Source organism: Ruditapes philippinarum, unplaced genomic scaffold (genome assembly GCF_026571515.1).
Source record: "Ruditapes philippinarum isolate M1 unplaced genomic scaffold, ASM2657151v2 ctg1634_1_1_1_1, whole genome shotgun sequence".
Lineage (NCBI taxonomy): Eukaryota > Metazoa > Mollusca > Bivalvia > Venerida > Veneridae > Ruditapes > Ruditapes philippinarum.
Genome location: NW_026866726.1, coordinates 53963 through 69563, shown reverse-complemented (window position 1 = coordinate 69563; position 15601 = coordinate 53963). Strand labels below are relative to the sequence as shown.

At 34.4% G+C, this 15601-nt stretch overlaps 1 protein-coding gene across 3 annotated transcripts; it reads left to right on the top strand.

Moving 5' to 3' along the window:
- Positions 1-5001: 5001 nt before the first annotated feature.
- On the top strand, positions 5002-15530 carry LOC132733507 (opine dehydrogenase-like). 3 transcript variants are annotated; one of them, XM_060720161.1, is made up of 2 exons: positions 5002-5021; positions 13705-15530. In XM_060720161.1, the coding sequence occupies exon 2, from the start codon at positions 13709-13711 to the stop codon at positions 14912-14914; it is 1206 nt and encodes a 401-aa protein (XP_060576144.1). In that variant the 5' UTR covers positions 5002-5021; positions 13705-13708; the 3' UTR covers positions 14915-15530. The 3 variants fall into 3 exon arrangements, with proteins under 3 accessions (XP_060576144.1, XP_060576142.1, XP_060576143.1); XM_060720159.1 differs by lacking the exon at positions 5002-5021 and adding an exon at positions 12020-12124; XM_060720160.1 differs by lacking the exon at positions 5002-5021 and adding an exon at positions 12208-12394.
- Positions 15531-15601: the final 71 nt, after the last annotated feature.

Genomic DNA, 15601 nt, shown 5'->3' with positions numbered 1-15601 from the left:
AAACGAAATAGAATTGTAATCATATAAATTTTTAATGTTCTTTGTCATTCTGTTAGCTAAGCGTAGATTGCGAAAACAAGAAAAATATTTAGAAATTAGTATACTAACTTCAGTAAAATATTTTTCTATAGCTATTAGTTTGCAAGTGTGAGCTGTTATGACCTCTAGGAAGAGGCGGATATAAGGAATGTGTTTGTTTATCATATACTAGTCCGCGAAATTCCTTCCGCCGAGATTTTGGAATAACGTTCCTTCCTTGTCCGTCACGAATTTCTCGTACAAAACATTCCTTTGGCTCCTTAAATTGCGAATAAAACACTTTTACTGGTCCGAAACAAGATGTAAAAGCACACGTTGAACAGCCATTATAGCAGGGATAACTTACTCTACATACTTCCGTTGATTTATTATAATATTCTGTATCTTTACTGGATTTATATTGCCGTGTAGTTTTAACTGTTTGTTTATTTGAATGAGACGGCCACAAGCGTGGTAATCTACGAAATGTTTTCACATATAACAAGTCAGCTGCGGACAGTTTCGAAGAGTTTTTCTTTCCAAAAGATGTCATAGAGTTACCCACAAATTTTCTTTTAATTAGAGGACTACCGGAAATAAGGCGATGATTTCCACTTTCTTGTATTAGTCCAGTATGTTTCTCTTTCGGTTCTTTATGTGATACAGGGAGAGATAAAATTGCTGGAAACATTTCTATATTCACACTTTCCTTCTTATCCTTTTTGTTCATCTTCACCTGAAATATTCATAGGTAAAAGTTGTCTTAATAAAATAGTTCTCCTTATAAATTAAGAAAATGTTACAATGGTGAAAGGAAGTATGGTAATCATTTCCTTTATAAAAAAGTTCTCCTTGTTTATTACGAAAATCTTTAAATAGGGAAAAATAATCATGAAAAATGTAAGGGAAAATTATTATGAAAAATGTATTTCCATTATTAAAATTTATATGTCATTTATATGCTTTATCAAAAATGCTTAAGTCAATTTAACAAACAAAACAAAATGTTTTTAGAAGATGAACATTACATAATAATTATAGCAACCTGTTAAAAATGTAGAACATATTCTTACCGAAAAAAAAGAAATAACCAAGCACTCAATCCAAAGCAAAAATGATTTCAACAGTTTCTGTACGCCTTCTCTCGCAATCTCAACGCCATCCAGGAATCGATACAGAGTACTGTAGAGTCTTTTAACGATGCCTTTTTGCGATCGATTAATAACTCAAAATTGGTTCCAGTAACATTTTTGAATCAAGTTTCCTTAGAAATATTCAAATGAATAGTAATTATTCACAATTACACAATTAACGTTTATTTTCTTTCCAAAGAAAGTCAAAGGTAATGTAAAGTAGAAACGTTTAAACGTATGACGGGATTTGTAATGTATTTTAGAACACAAAGGGATCATTCCCATATAGTTGATACAGATATAGTGAGAATAATGATCATCGAGAGAAAGTGGCGGTAAGCAGCCTGTGCACAATATCATATATAGGTGAATATCTTTGTTAACATAAATGTGATGATATACACCAAATTCAAGTCTAAGTAAAATATTTCATACACTTTTTAAGAAATCACAGTTGTACAGCGTTCACCGGAAATAGCCCCTCAAAACATCGAAAACGAAAGTAAAAAGGTGTAAAATACGGAAGCGAGACATTGAAAATATAAAAGTATACCATCTGTGATACATTATGGAATAAAACTCACTTTATATATTGTAAATGATGCCTAATTTCGCGAATTTTGATAGACTTACAACACGTATCCTTTGAATGACGTCCTGTTTTGAAATAAATTATGAAAAGATTTTTATGCAGTTACAGTTACCAATGAATATTATATATGTAATTATGGTTTGCATGTGATATGTATTGTTAAAATGAAAAAAAAGAAGATTATAAACAATTGCCAGCGTAAGTTTGTTAGTGTGACTGTTTCCGGGTAATGAATGAGCTGCCAAAGAAAAGTACAAGAAATATTCAATAACAGTTTATATGTTATATTAGAAAGGAAAACATCATTTTTACAATTAGTATAAGTATTTTTCTGATCACTTTAATTGATTTCATCGTTTATGTCTTTAAAGTTATTTTCTACACACCCATAGCTAATTCACTTTAAATATATGTACAAGAGTATGTTCATGCTTGAGTTGTGTGAAAAAGTATGGTAGCAGTAAAGCGACACGAACAAGTAGAGAAGTATAGAATTGAAAATATCCTTTGAAATTGTCTTAAATTCTAAATTAATAAAATATCATAAGCTTTAAAGCTATAAATTCAAATGTAGCAAATAAAAACAACTTGTTCTGGACTTTTTCATTAGTCATTTACACCAAACACTATGGGAGTGTGTGTTGAAGTTGAAGGAAGTGACTCCAGTTTTTCCCTTCTCCTGTCCCGCGTGAAGTCGTTGAATTTTCTTACACATCTAAAGCTACAGTCTCACTAACATCCCGGTAGAGCCCCGGTAGACGTCCGGGGTGATCCGGGAACGACCGGGGTACGACCGGGAACAACCGGAGTACATCCGTAACTCTGCGTGCAACGTCCGGGATGATCCGGGAACATTCGGCATGGAATAAAATATTTAATATCACCGGGGTGGTCCGGGATGATCCGGGAAGTATAGCTTTGCCGGCTTCATCCTTAGCTCTGCCTGGAACGCCTGTGCTCTGCCGGCACAAACCGGGGATGTTTCGGGGCATGATATAGCTTGAAGAGCTACGGTAGAGTCCCGGTGAATGCTGGCAGAGCTCCAGTGAAGGCCGGCAGAGCACCGGTGAAGGCCGGCAGAGCCCTGGTGAATGCCGGCAGTGCCCCGGAGGATGCATGCAGAGCCTCGGAAGATGACGATGGAGCTACGGTTGATCCCGGTAGAGCCCCGGCAAAGCCTGGTTCATTTCAAAAGAATCACGACAATTTGCGATGATTTCACTTGTTTGTATTAAAACCCTTTCCATATCCCTTTTATCCAGTATTGCATAAGGATTTTCAGAAAATCATCATGAATCACTGTTCTGGAACAATAGATATAAATAACAATAATCCTTGGTGGTTAGTTGGAAATTACCGTAGTGCTGCCTGAGTAAGTGTGACTGCAACAATAATTTCATCCCGGATCGTCCCGGATCATCCCTCGGTCTCACCTACATCCCGGCAGAGCCCCAGACGACTGGGGTGATCCAGGAACGACAGGGAACACCCGGGGGTACATCCATAACTCTGCCGGCGACGTCCGGGATGATCCGGAAACATCCGGCATTCGACCCCGGATGGAATAAAATATTTAATATCACCAGGGTCGTCCTTGGTGACCCGGGAAGGTATAGCTTGCCGGCTTCATCCTTAGCTCTGCCGGGAACGACCGGGGTACACCGGAGAAGCACCGTAGCTCTGCCGGCACAAACTGGGGATGATCCTGGGTATGATATAGCCGGTAGAGCACAGGTGAATGCCGGCAGAGCCCCGGTAAATGCCGGCAGTGCCCCCGTGAATGCCGGCAGAACCCCGGAGGATGACAATTAAGCTACGATTGATTCCGGTAGAGCCCCGGCAAAGCCAAGTTCAGTTCAAAAGAATCACGGCAATTTACGATGATTGCACTTGTTTGTATTAAAACCCTTCCCCATTTCCCTTCTGTCCAGTCTTGCATAAGGATTATTCAGAAAATCATCATGTATAACTTATTAAATAGGAGAAAATATCATTTAAAATTATGTATGAACGTTATCATTTTCGCGCATTTTCAATGTGGGGGTTGCGTTCATTGAACGCCGCCTTTCTTTGTTGATCTTGTTTATCATAGTTTATTGGATTAATATATGGAATTTCTTTTAGTCAGTTTTTCCTGTAATTATGGAGGTTTGGTGAAAAAAGATTTATGGTTTAGTGCAAAACTTATTTGTTTCTCAAACCAAATATTTCTGTGTTCAGTCTATCTTTGGCCACTCAAGTCACTGCATCATTTTTATACACCATGACTGGTTAGTAGAAGATGTGGAATTGAAGGTGGAAAACATATACTAAAATTTATGTTAAAGAAAAAATTAAAATATTTAAACCAAAGATAATTTAACCATTCATAAACTGTATAAATATATTTATTTCAGATGACGGATACTGTACGGCAAAGCCAGCAACTTATATTGAACACTTCGTATCCATTTACTTAATGTTTCTACAAATTGTTATGCTGAATGTAAAAGAAATATGTATGGATTGAATTATGATGTGAGAATATTTTCTTAAATAATCTATTTGTCATCATTATAATACGGAAATGGTATTGTTTAGTTATGCCTCAGTCACAAATGATTAACGGACGTCGGTTGGCGTCTTTTTCTCCAAAAAAATCGTAATATCGGTCGGTGTCCATCCGGCCACCGTGACAATCGGACGGCAGCAGCTGAACAATTTGCTCGTCGAGTTTTAAGTACTTCTTTAAAACTAACGGCGTCCGGACGATAATTTTTGTGGTCAGTGAGTTGAAAAAGTCATCTAGTGGGGATCGCCTGGTCGCCGCGCAGCGCCCGGGTAAAGTTTTTTTTTTTTAGATCGGACGTTTGTTTTTAATACAAAAGCAACGTCCGATTTTAAAGGTACCCGTACGGACATCGTCGGTCGTTGAATGTTTTATGTATCATCAATTCGGCAAAAAAAAACCCTTATTCATGACCACGCAAGGTATCAGATTTAAAATCGCCCGGCGTTCGAGAAATCGTCGAAGCCGCCAGGAAGGATTAATAATATCTGCCATATGTTGCGGTTCTGATTGGAATATTATGTTGCGGTTCTGATTGGAATATGCGTCCCGAAAAAATATCCGGCCATAAGGCTGGTACTCCATAACGGTGAACTGACGCTATACTAGATTAAATGCACCAAAATGACGTCATTTCAACGCAAGTCATTCATAAAATGACGTCAATGCGTATCACGCGACTCATTTGGCGTCCCAATGCCAGATGATCTACAAGAAATGCTAATTTGCAGTAAGTTTTACATTATATATTTTCTGTGAAAGTGAATTATACTGATAGATCTATACTGGTCGGGGACCATCAACCGGACTGTAACTATAAACATGATTTAATAAGTAGATGGCATTCATTGTAATATATTTTTAGTTTCGTTTAAAATTATAATTGTATTGGCATAGAATAGACTACTGGCATGCGAGCAGTTCCCGTACAAAAATCATAGTTACTTAAACATTTACGCTCACTCACCAAAGTTTTAATTTTACACATCAATATTCGGCTCGTCACACAAATCATGGAAATTCCATCATGTTCTAAACATAGAATAACCCTTACTTATGAGGCCTCATATGGGGTACCGAAATTATCCATTATTTTGTATGAAGAGAAGTAGTTCCCGTACATAAAATCTAACCCATTTATAATTTTACAATTTTATTATATCGGACCTATTTTTAATTTACAATTGTTGAACAGACCATTATCTAAGAGAATAAATAGATGCTATGCAGAAATAGAGCGTAGACTAAACGCTAATACTATAACCGGTACTCGTTACCCCCAACGCGCGAGCAGTTCCCGTACAAAAATCATAGTTACTTAAACATTATTTTTTATTACGCTCACTCACCAAAGTTTTAATTTTACACATCAATATTCGGCTCGTCACACAAATCATGGAAATTCCATCATGTTCTAAACATAGAATAACCCTTACTTATGAGGCCTCATATGGGGTACCGAAATTATCCATTATTTTGTATGAAGAGAAGTAGTTCCCGTACATAAAATCTAACCCATTATAATTTTACAATTTTATTATATCGGACCTATTTTTAATTTACAATTGTTGAACAGACCATTATCTAAGAGATAAATAGATGCTATTCAGGAAATAGAGCGTAGACTAAACGCGGGTATCTATTACCCGGTACCGTTACCCCAACGCATTCACATGCAATAGCATGCCTGTATGTAAAGTAAAGTAATTGCATTTTATAGTCTAAGTTTCATGCTTACGCACGTTCACCGACTTTACAGCTATTACCCCTGGTCATCGGGCTACTGGTATCTATCTATCAATCTCCCTGGGGAGTCTTTTAACTCCGCTTAGTGCAGCCGACACTTTGGCGCAACGGATTTATACCACCCTCGCAGGTACCCATTTACACCTGGGTGAAGTGAAGCAATCGCAGGTAAATTTCTTGCTCAAGGAAATTAGCAGTGCCCCTAGTGGGATTCGAACCCGGGACCTCTCGATCCCTAAGCGCGCGTCCTACCACTGGACTACTGCATGATATTTTACGCATCAAAGTCATTAAACTATTTTATATAGTAATATTGGTCAAAATTCTGATAATTAAACAAGTTTTCATCACATTGCCTACTTATTTGTAAACAGGTGGTATTAGTGGAAAACCATTTTACAAGCCTCACGTGTAAGTATTTTTGCGCATGCGCGCAATGACGGAATCCCCCAGAGAAAACAAGGTCACGTTTTGACGACGCACAGGTGAAAGTGATTTCAAATGAAACTTTTTATACGTATTGCCAAACTGACACTTAGATTTTGTCTCGTTTATGTTTCTGAAGAATGCAGGTAAAAATCAAGCGTTTAAATGAAAAATACGGGTACTGCTTCTGTACGGGAACTGCTCGCATGCCAGTACTGGTTGGGGACCACCAAAAACGGACAACCACCAAACCCGGACGGCCCGAAAATGCTTACTTTAGTAGTTTCTCTGTTCAGTGGTTGTTAGTCAAAAAGTGCATATTTCTTTTAAAATTAAGTAAATAAATTTATTTCAACCTTCGTAAATGGTAATATTTTAATGTCTATTGTTGAGCCTCAGATATAGATATACAATCAGAAATAAACAAACTAGTTGGTTAGTTGGAGAAGAACCTAGCTGAACTGTGTCAAATGTTTTGGTCTCTAGGTTAAAAATTATGAAATCTGTATGGAAAAATGTTCCAAAGTGTCCGGTTGATGGTCTCCGACCAGTAGCTACTAAAGTAGATCTAGATCTCAAGTTTGTTTATGAAAGTATAGATCTATTTGGAAAACAAAATGCATGTATTATTGGAATTTGTCACCAATGATGAGGATATTTAAAAGCAATGCATATAGATCTACTGCAGTATGTGTGTATTTCAAAGCTCACTATCTGCCAATGATATGGAACATTCTGCACTCCGAGATTTAAAAATGTGAGATATTTCTTGACAATACTGAGTATAGTAGACCTATTTTCCTTAAAGCGAAATTTTCAGACCACTGCTCATGTCCTTGAATAGTTCAGAGATGTAAAGTTTGATACTAACTTGTTACGAAAGGACGATTTCATTAATCAAGTAAAAAAAAATTGATATCTAGTGTGTTACATGATATCATTCAAAAGCATATATCTAATACTAGATCTACGTATTCTAAAGCTTTAACTTTCTGACTTTATTAATATAATTTTAAGTTGAAGGTTGCTACTTTCTCCATAAATTTTAACATTTTCGTGTATTGTGAGATTCGCCATACCTACCATTTACATGCACATATATATTATTGATGTATTAAAAGATGTTTATACATTTTGGGAAAAGAAGTTTTTTCTTTTTTTTATGCAATTGAATTTAAATTATTTTCTCACACATTCTTAAATCGTCCCTAGACTAAGTGAACGTTACATTTCAGCCAAGTGACATCACTATTGATATCCCTATACAATACCATGCACATGGTGTTTAAACGGTTGGCTCCAAAAAATGGTGGTTATACGAAAATTCTTGGACTTGAAGAATGGATCGCCGGTCCAAAAAGCGACCGTACCACGCGGGTCTCTTTCAGTCGTTTTCCTTGCATTAGAGCTTTCAGCCTTGTATTGCTTAAAAGAAGAACCTCCGAACTTATACAATCTGCTGGATTACTACTTTATATTTTTTAAAGTACATGTCGTTCATTTAACAATGACTCACTATGTAAATAACTGTAATAACGCGTTTAAATGTCATCACTAAATCACGTTTTCATTAAGATGTATGACGCTGTTTTGTATCCATACAAAATAATAAAGACAAAAGTATCAGAAGGGTTGGGTCTATTTATGTTTGTAAAAATTTCAGTCGATATAAGAATATACAAAAAGATCAAATCGCATTGATCCTCTTTCAAATGGTGTAGACGGTAAGCTCCAGAAAGGGGGTGGGGTACGAAAATTCATAAACTTCATATACAAAAAGAACACATCGCCGGTCAAATAAAAAAAATCGTGCCGAGCGGACCTCTCACTGACATTTTGTTTGGGCTAGAGATTTGTGCCATATATACTACTGTATAGAAAAACGTCCATACTTGAGCAATGGCAAATCAACAACAGCAACGAAATGAGACAAATGGTGTTTTAACGGTTGGTTCTAGAAAATGGTGGTATTTTTAAAAGAAATATTGCCGTAAAGAATAACCTTCAAACTACAAAATGCGATTGCCAATGCAAACGGAATCAAACATATTGTGTTATAACGTTTGGCTCTAGAAAAATGTGTTTTAATAAAAATCATACAATCATGTCATGCAGGCCTCTCGCGGCCTTTTTGCTTTGCTTATTGGTTTTGTGCCTTATATTGCTGTAACACTAATGCAATGGCCAATCGGCAACGGAAAAGAGTACAAATGATGTTTTAATGGCTGGCTCCAAAATATCATGTTTTTTTTACGAAATTGCATACACTTTTTACACAGAAAGAACAAATCGCCGATCAAATAAATAAATAAATAAATAAAAAGACCATGCCATGCAGCCGTTTCTATGCCATTTCCCATGTATTATAGCTTGGTGCCACATATTATTGTAAACAAGAACTTCCAACTTTTGTAAGGGCTAATCAGTTAGGGATTTACACAAAATTAATGGTGTTTTAACGGTTGGTTACAGAAAATGGAGGTGTTTTTTTTAATCATAACATACAGAAAAGAAAAACGAACCAAAATGTGACAATACCACGTACGCCTCTTGGGTTAGAAATTTATTATCATTTAATGCTTATTGGTTAAATGTTGTTGTTTTTTAAGATACAAAATTAATCTAAATGTTTTTAATTTTTACGTTTAAGACCCTTTTGCCTATGAAGAAATAAATCTTATAAGAATTGAATAAAAGTTGGGAAAGAGAATTAAAATTTTATATTTTATATAGGAAAATTATCCCATTATATAACATTTTGCGCCCAAAGCGACAGCAAAACCGGTAGCGACCCAAATTTTCCGCGCGACACGTCGTCTCAATATGCTAATCATTTCTGTGAAATAGTTGTAACATTCGACTTCAAATAACAAAGTTATGGACCCGACACGAATTCGGGACGTACGGACGGACGTGCCACTTAAATGGACTAAGGTAACTACCTCTACTGTATGTAAAGTCTGGTGAATATTTAGTGGTACATCTTATGGGTGTATTTTTTAATAAATAGTTATTTCAAATACACCTATAAGACAGAGGTAAATGATAAATGTCTGTAGCCAATAATAATGCAGTTCAACGAATCAATATTTAAAGCTATTAGGTAAAACCCAGTTAATTGCCGATCAAAGTTTTATCAAATATTTATTTACGCGAAATTATGCAAAAAGTTTGTCTACACTTGTATGCTAATTTAATTGAATTTCACTGGTTTTAATAAATAGCTACAGTCAACAATCTACAGTCTGGTTTGTTTTCATTTGAAGAACAAGAGTTTATTAACCCAATCTCATATACTTCACACGACCATAATGCATATTACATTGTTTATATCAAAATAAGTACATTATTGGAATTTACTGTATATATAGTGATTCAAAATTTCGTGCTACATCACCGTTAAATAGCATCCACAATGTATGGTTAATCAATTATTACCAACTGGCTATTGATTAACTTCTATTGACAAGAATAGATCAATATATGGTGTGACTAAATTAAAAATACGTATTATTGATTCACATATTTGTTGGGGTTTTTTTTATAATGCTGAATTTCAACACGTTGTAAATGAATGTATGAGAGTGCAGCACGCGCAAGCTGATTGTATGTTATATAGCTTTAGGCTGTTGCCGACAATCGATTGTAACATACTTGTTTTAAGAGGTAAAGAAATTTCCTGGTTCATCATCAATTGATTCTGGTAGCACTGTTAATATTACGGATATATTTGTGGTGTTTTACTCATAGGATGAACACAAAGTAACGTATGTATTTATAAGACTGGCTGTAAGTGTTGAATCAGGAATTTATACAATATAGGTGAGAATATGGCATCATTTAATTCTGCTCTGCAGTGGAGCTATCATGATTTCAATTTCTTTTGGTGTCGTAAAATAATTTTCAGTTTTTTAGAGCTATGGCTATGACACTGTTTACTTCATGACGTACAGTCTATATTCACCAGAAAACAACATTTAATAGTCATTGTTTTATGTTACATAAAAAAGCGTTAAATTGTGTATGTTTACTGTCCGGAAAACTAGTTCTATATTCATTCATTGTATTAGAAACATCCTCATATTGTACACGTGCTTGAGTGAATAAAGTTATGTGTCGATCTGAAACGTTTGTGTTATATGGCATCAATAATGCAATATTCTAAATACACGCCAAACGATAAAATTAGGCGTATTTAAATGTTGATCCGGTCTTATTCAATATATGAGTCATTCAGACATTGCATTTTTAAGATTTGAAAAAAATAATGTCCGTGTTTTATGTATGTTCAATGTGTAAAAGTAGTTGCGTCTAAGACTTATATATTTATAAGACATGTATTTTAAACAATTTCTGCACGAGGATCTTGAATTTTAATAACAAGATGTTATTGCAGAAAATTGAAATGAGTTCTCGTGTGAACATAGCATATATTTCATTTTCTTAAGTAATGTAAACAAAACATTTTGACGTATTTTAGAACTAATGAGTATGAAGAACAGTTATGATTTTACAATAAGATCTTTCACAGCATTCTAACCACATGATGAGTCATAACGCCATCGAAGCTTCGCTCTATTATAGCACTGGTTGATTTTCTGCATGCAATATTTCAGTGAAGTGCCTGGATGTATAATAAAACAGTGGCTGTTAATATGAAAAACTTTGCTGTTGCCAGGCTTTTAATATTCCTACACCTTTTATCTGAGATTAAAATTCTGGATTTCATTAATATTGGTGTCTTTGCTTGGAACTACCTGTAAATTTTTTAGTTAACGTGCATTCAAGTATTTTGTTACTTAAATGCATGAATTTTAGCTAGAATTTTTAAAAGCATGCCACACTTTTGAGCCAGTTGGGTCGGTGCTCCCATCTCCAATGCCAGTGAATAACCTTTAAATGAAACGCTTTATTTTTGGGCATCTAACACACAATTTAATTGTTAAACATTTAAATTGCTAATGCCTACAGATAAGTCGGAATATTTAATAAAATTCAAATTGGGAAGAAAATGTTACTAAAGATGTAGGAAAAAATAAAGTTCAAGGTCAAGGAATTTTTTACATATTGTATGTTGCCATAAATTATGATTTTTCGTTTTACAACTTAATTTTTGCGTTTCTAACGCAGTAACAGGCTATTTATGCTTTATTTGACCACTTTTGGTAACTTAACGTGGTTTGTAAGTGCTATTGATAATGTGTAAATTGCTTCCTTTTGGTTACTTCACAATATTACACATTCAAATACATTTTAAAAATTTTCATGAAAATGAGCATGAATCTGGAGGCGTGCTGCTTTAACAATGTCTTCGGCTATAACCTTAGCGTAAATAAAGTTGCTAAATTAAGGAGAAAGAATAAAAATACGTTTAACCATTCAAGATGTTTTTACTTTGTCTATCGTGTTTAAGTAATTCGTATTCATTTTTTGGCCCAATTATTTTACAACTGTTGTATGGTCGGCAAAATAATATTTTCAACAACCTTCACCTTTCAAGGTTTCCGGGGAGCTTGTGATGCTTAAGACTTGTGGTATTTTTTAAATTAAACATTTCACACATTGTTACATGAAAGCTTGACAAGCTTAATGGACAATTAAGTTAATAGCCTACGTTTATCCTTATCGACCAGTTAAAGTATCGGATGTTATATTAAAGAGGTACTTTGTATACGTATATTATATTTATCATCTTAAACTTTTTTTTTTGTTCTTTTAACAAAATGTGCAAAATTAATGTACTTTGAAAACACTTGTTAAACAATATGACATTGACATATCAGGGGTTGTATGTGATTTATTCTTTTCGTATAAAGACTTTAATATTATCAATCGATATTTATGTTAGCTCAGGGTTGTGATAAAGTCGTATCATATAATTTATGATACATGTGAATACGGAAATATATTTTACTTTAATGTGAACACGTGGTATGTAATTACTATTTTATCTCATTTTTATAATGTTGATTAATGAAGTGATAACTCTCACTATGTTTGCTTTTACTCCTTGCCAATCATGTTATTTCTGATGTAGTAATGTTTTACATACCAATTGAACCATTATCTTTGTAATTTTACACGCTATAAGAATGATTAAAGTGGTCGTTGTATTATATTATATTGTTTAATGTTATATAAATGTAAAACAAGTCGTATTAAAAACGCTAATATTTTCTATCTGACCACAAATATAATACAATTTAGAATTTTGTAATATGAATAACCTTAATTGAACTTTCTGTATCTGCTCGCTAACGACCTTGACCTTAGTATTAAATCGATAGCCCTGCTATGTATTTTTCATGATAACATTGTTATTTCACCCTTCGTTCACATGTAGAGTGACTAAACGCGGACATTAAACCCGGATTTATTTAAACACGTTAAAATAGCATAATGTTATATCCTCCTTCATGAAATAAATAATCCAATTTATCACTAAGATACACACTATAACACACACTAGATTTTAAAAAGTTTAACGTTGTTGTGCATGCATAAGCCTATTTATAATGGTGGTTAAAACGTTTACCCGATATTTTTTATTAAAAATATTAAAGGTGGTTGTTTAATGTACTTTGCATATCGATATGAACAGTCTGCTTATATGTAATCAGTAATATATATGTCATCAGTTATATGCAATCAGTTATATATATGTAATCAATAATATAATGTAATCAGTTATATGTCATCAAATGTTTCTTATTAAAATAATGTAAAATTTTGACAGTTTAAAATTAGCATTGAACATTCTTATTGTCGCTCTAATTCCATTCCCAGTCTACTTTACATTACATATGTAGTGCCGCTCTATTTAATATATTTTATCTTTGTACAATCATAGCAAAATAATTAGTCATATTTAACAAAAAAAAATCTTATACAATTTTACCATTATGGCGTGTTTTAAAGAGTAGCTATGTTAAGAACTGAACAGGAGTCCTCGGTATAAACAGTGAAAATCCATTTTTCATTTTAAGATGGTAATTTTTCAGGAAATGAAATATAAACAACTTATGATTTAACTTTATTTTGTTAACATTACCTAGCATTATGGCAGCGCACCTAGAGAGTTGTAATATACTTTATACTTCATCAACTGCACCATTATCAATATTTTAGTCGATCGCTAAAATGTGAATGTACACCACTCGTGAAACTTTCGATGCAGAAACGTTTTACCTGTGTGACTTAAAACAGATTAATTTTGAGCTGTAATAATTTTCTCTTTTCAGATCAATGGAAAAACAAACAAGAATTCTCGTCTGCGGCGGTGGTAATGGCGCTCACTGTCTTGCAGTCACTGCTGCAGCTCTCAAAAATGTAGAAGTACATATAATGACGTTGTTTAAAGACGAAGCAAAACGATGGTCCGATATAGTTGGAGATGGTGGGATATCCGCTGAGGTGACCACAAGTGATGGAAAGAAATCAGAAGTCACTGGGAAACCACGATTGATAACTAATAATCCGGAAGCGGCTATGGAAGGAGTTGATGCAGTTTTCTTTGTTGTTCCTGCGTTTGCTCATCAGCAGTATTTTGATGCCATTTTGAAATATATCAAACCAAACACTATCATAGTGGGGATGCCAAGCCAAGCAGGATTTGAATTTCAAGCTTTTAAAAGCCTTAAATCTGTTTCAACTTATGCAATTATAAGTATGGAGTCGTTACCATGGGCATGTAGAGTAGTAGAATTCGGCAAAAGAGTTCAACTCTTAGGTTACAAAGATGTTCTTGGGGTGTCTGTAGTATCCGCAGGAAAAGGCAACTACAAGATGCCACCTCTAGAATATGCTCAAGCAATTTTAGGCCCTAAACCGCACTTAGAATTAATTCAGAACTACCTCGCAGTTAACCTCATGGCTAAGTCGATTGTGCACCCTCCTATTTTATATGGAAAATGGAAGGATTGGGATGGTAAACCACTTGAAGAAGCTCCTCTCTTCTACCAAGGTATAGATGACATTCAGGAGTCCTTACTAACCAAAGTTAGTGATGAAGTCCTTGAAACTGCAGCAGAAATCAATAGACAGAGAAAAGACCTAGACATGACAAAAGTTATTCATATCTACGACTGGTACAAAGTTTATTATAAGGATCAGATTTCGGATAACAGTTCTCTCCAAGCATGCATGAAAACAAATAGTGCCTATGACGGCCTTATCCATCCAATGAAAAGGGTAGAAGGGGGTCTCGTGCCTGATTTTAACTACAGATATTTATCGGAAGATATTCCTTTTGGGTTAGTTGTTATCAAAGGAATTGCGGAATGCGTTGGAGTGAAGACACCTACAATGGATACAGTAATTGCATGGGGACAAAAAAAGCTTGGAAAAGAATATATAATCGGGTCAAGTCTGACCGGGAAAGATGTTTCAAGTACTAGAGCACCACAGGCGTACGGATTCAATACATTAGAAGATGTAATTGGACATTTATAGGATGCTCCATTAATTCAGGGGCTGTTCCATAATTGTACTATCTTTTTTCCTTTAGTTTTAACGGTATACCTTTTTATAGAACCGTTCAAATCAATGTTAATACGTAGTGTCGTTTTAATTTATACTATGACCGGCCAAACACGGATCTATAGCTGTCGGAGGCTTGTTTCGTCCTTTTAAATATCTGAAAGGTGAATATGCTATTTTAAATGTAACTTTCTGATAGCTCTGCTAGTGCAATTCATAATAATTGTTCATAATGGTTTTACAAAATTGAATTTTAATATGTTTTAGTAATCTATAAGCAGGTATGTCACATCTTGTCAAATTTATTATTGATTTAGATATGGATATTTTTATTTCAAGTCTTTCAAATTCAAATTTTAAAATTTTCAAGTAAAGTCTTAGAATTGCGTACCAAATTCTACTTTTTAATGAGTGCGAGCTTAACTGCTAGTGATACTGCATTATGGTTTAAGATAATATTGCCTTAGATTAGAAATAGATAATTGTATTCTACTTCAGGGTGGTTTTTGTTTGTTTTATATCCCAATGTTTTATACCAATTTTATATTCTTGTTGAATAAAGAAATCTAAATAATTGTATGAGAACAAACAGTGTTGACTTGTGTGTAAATGTTTTATGCAAAACCAAAATTGTTCTACACGTGACGTAAAACATTTGAA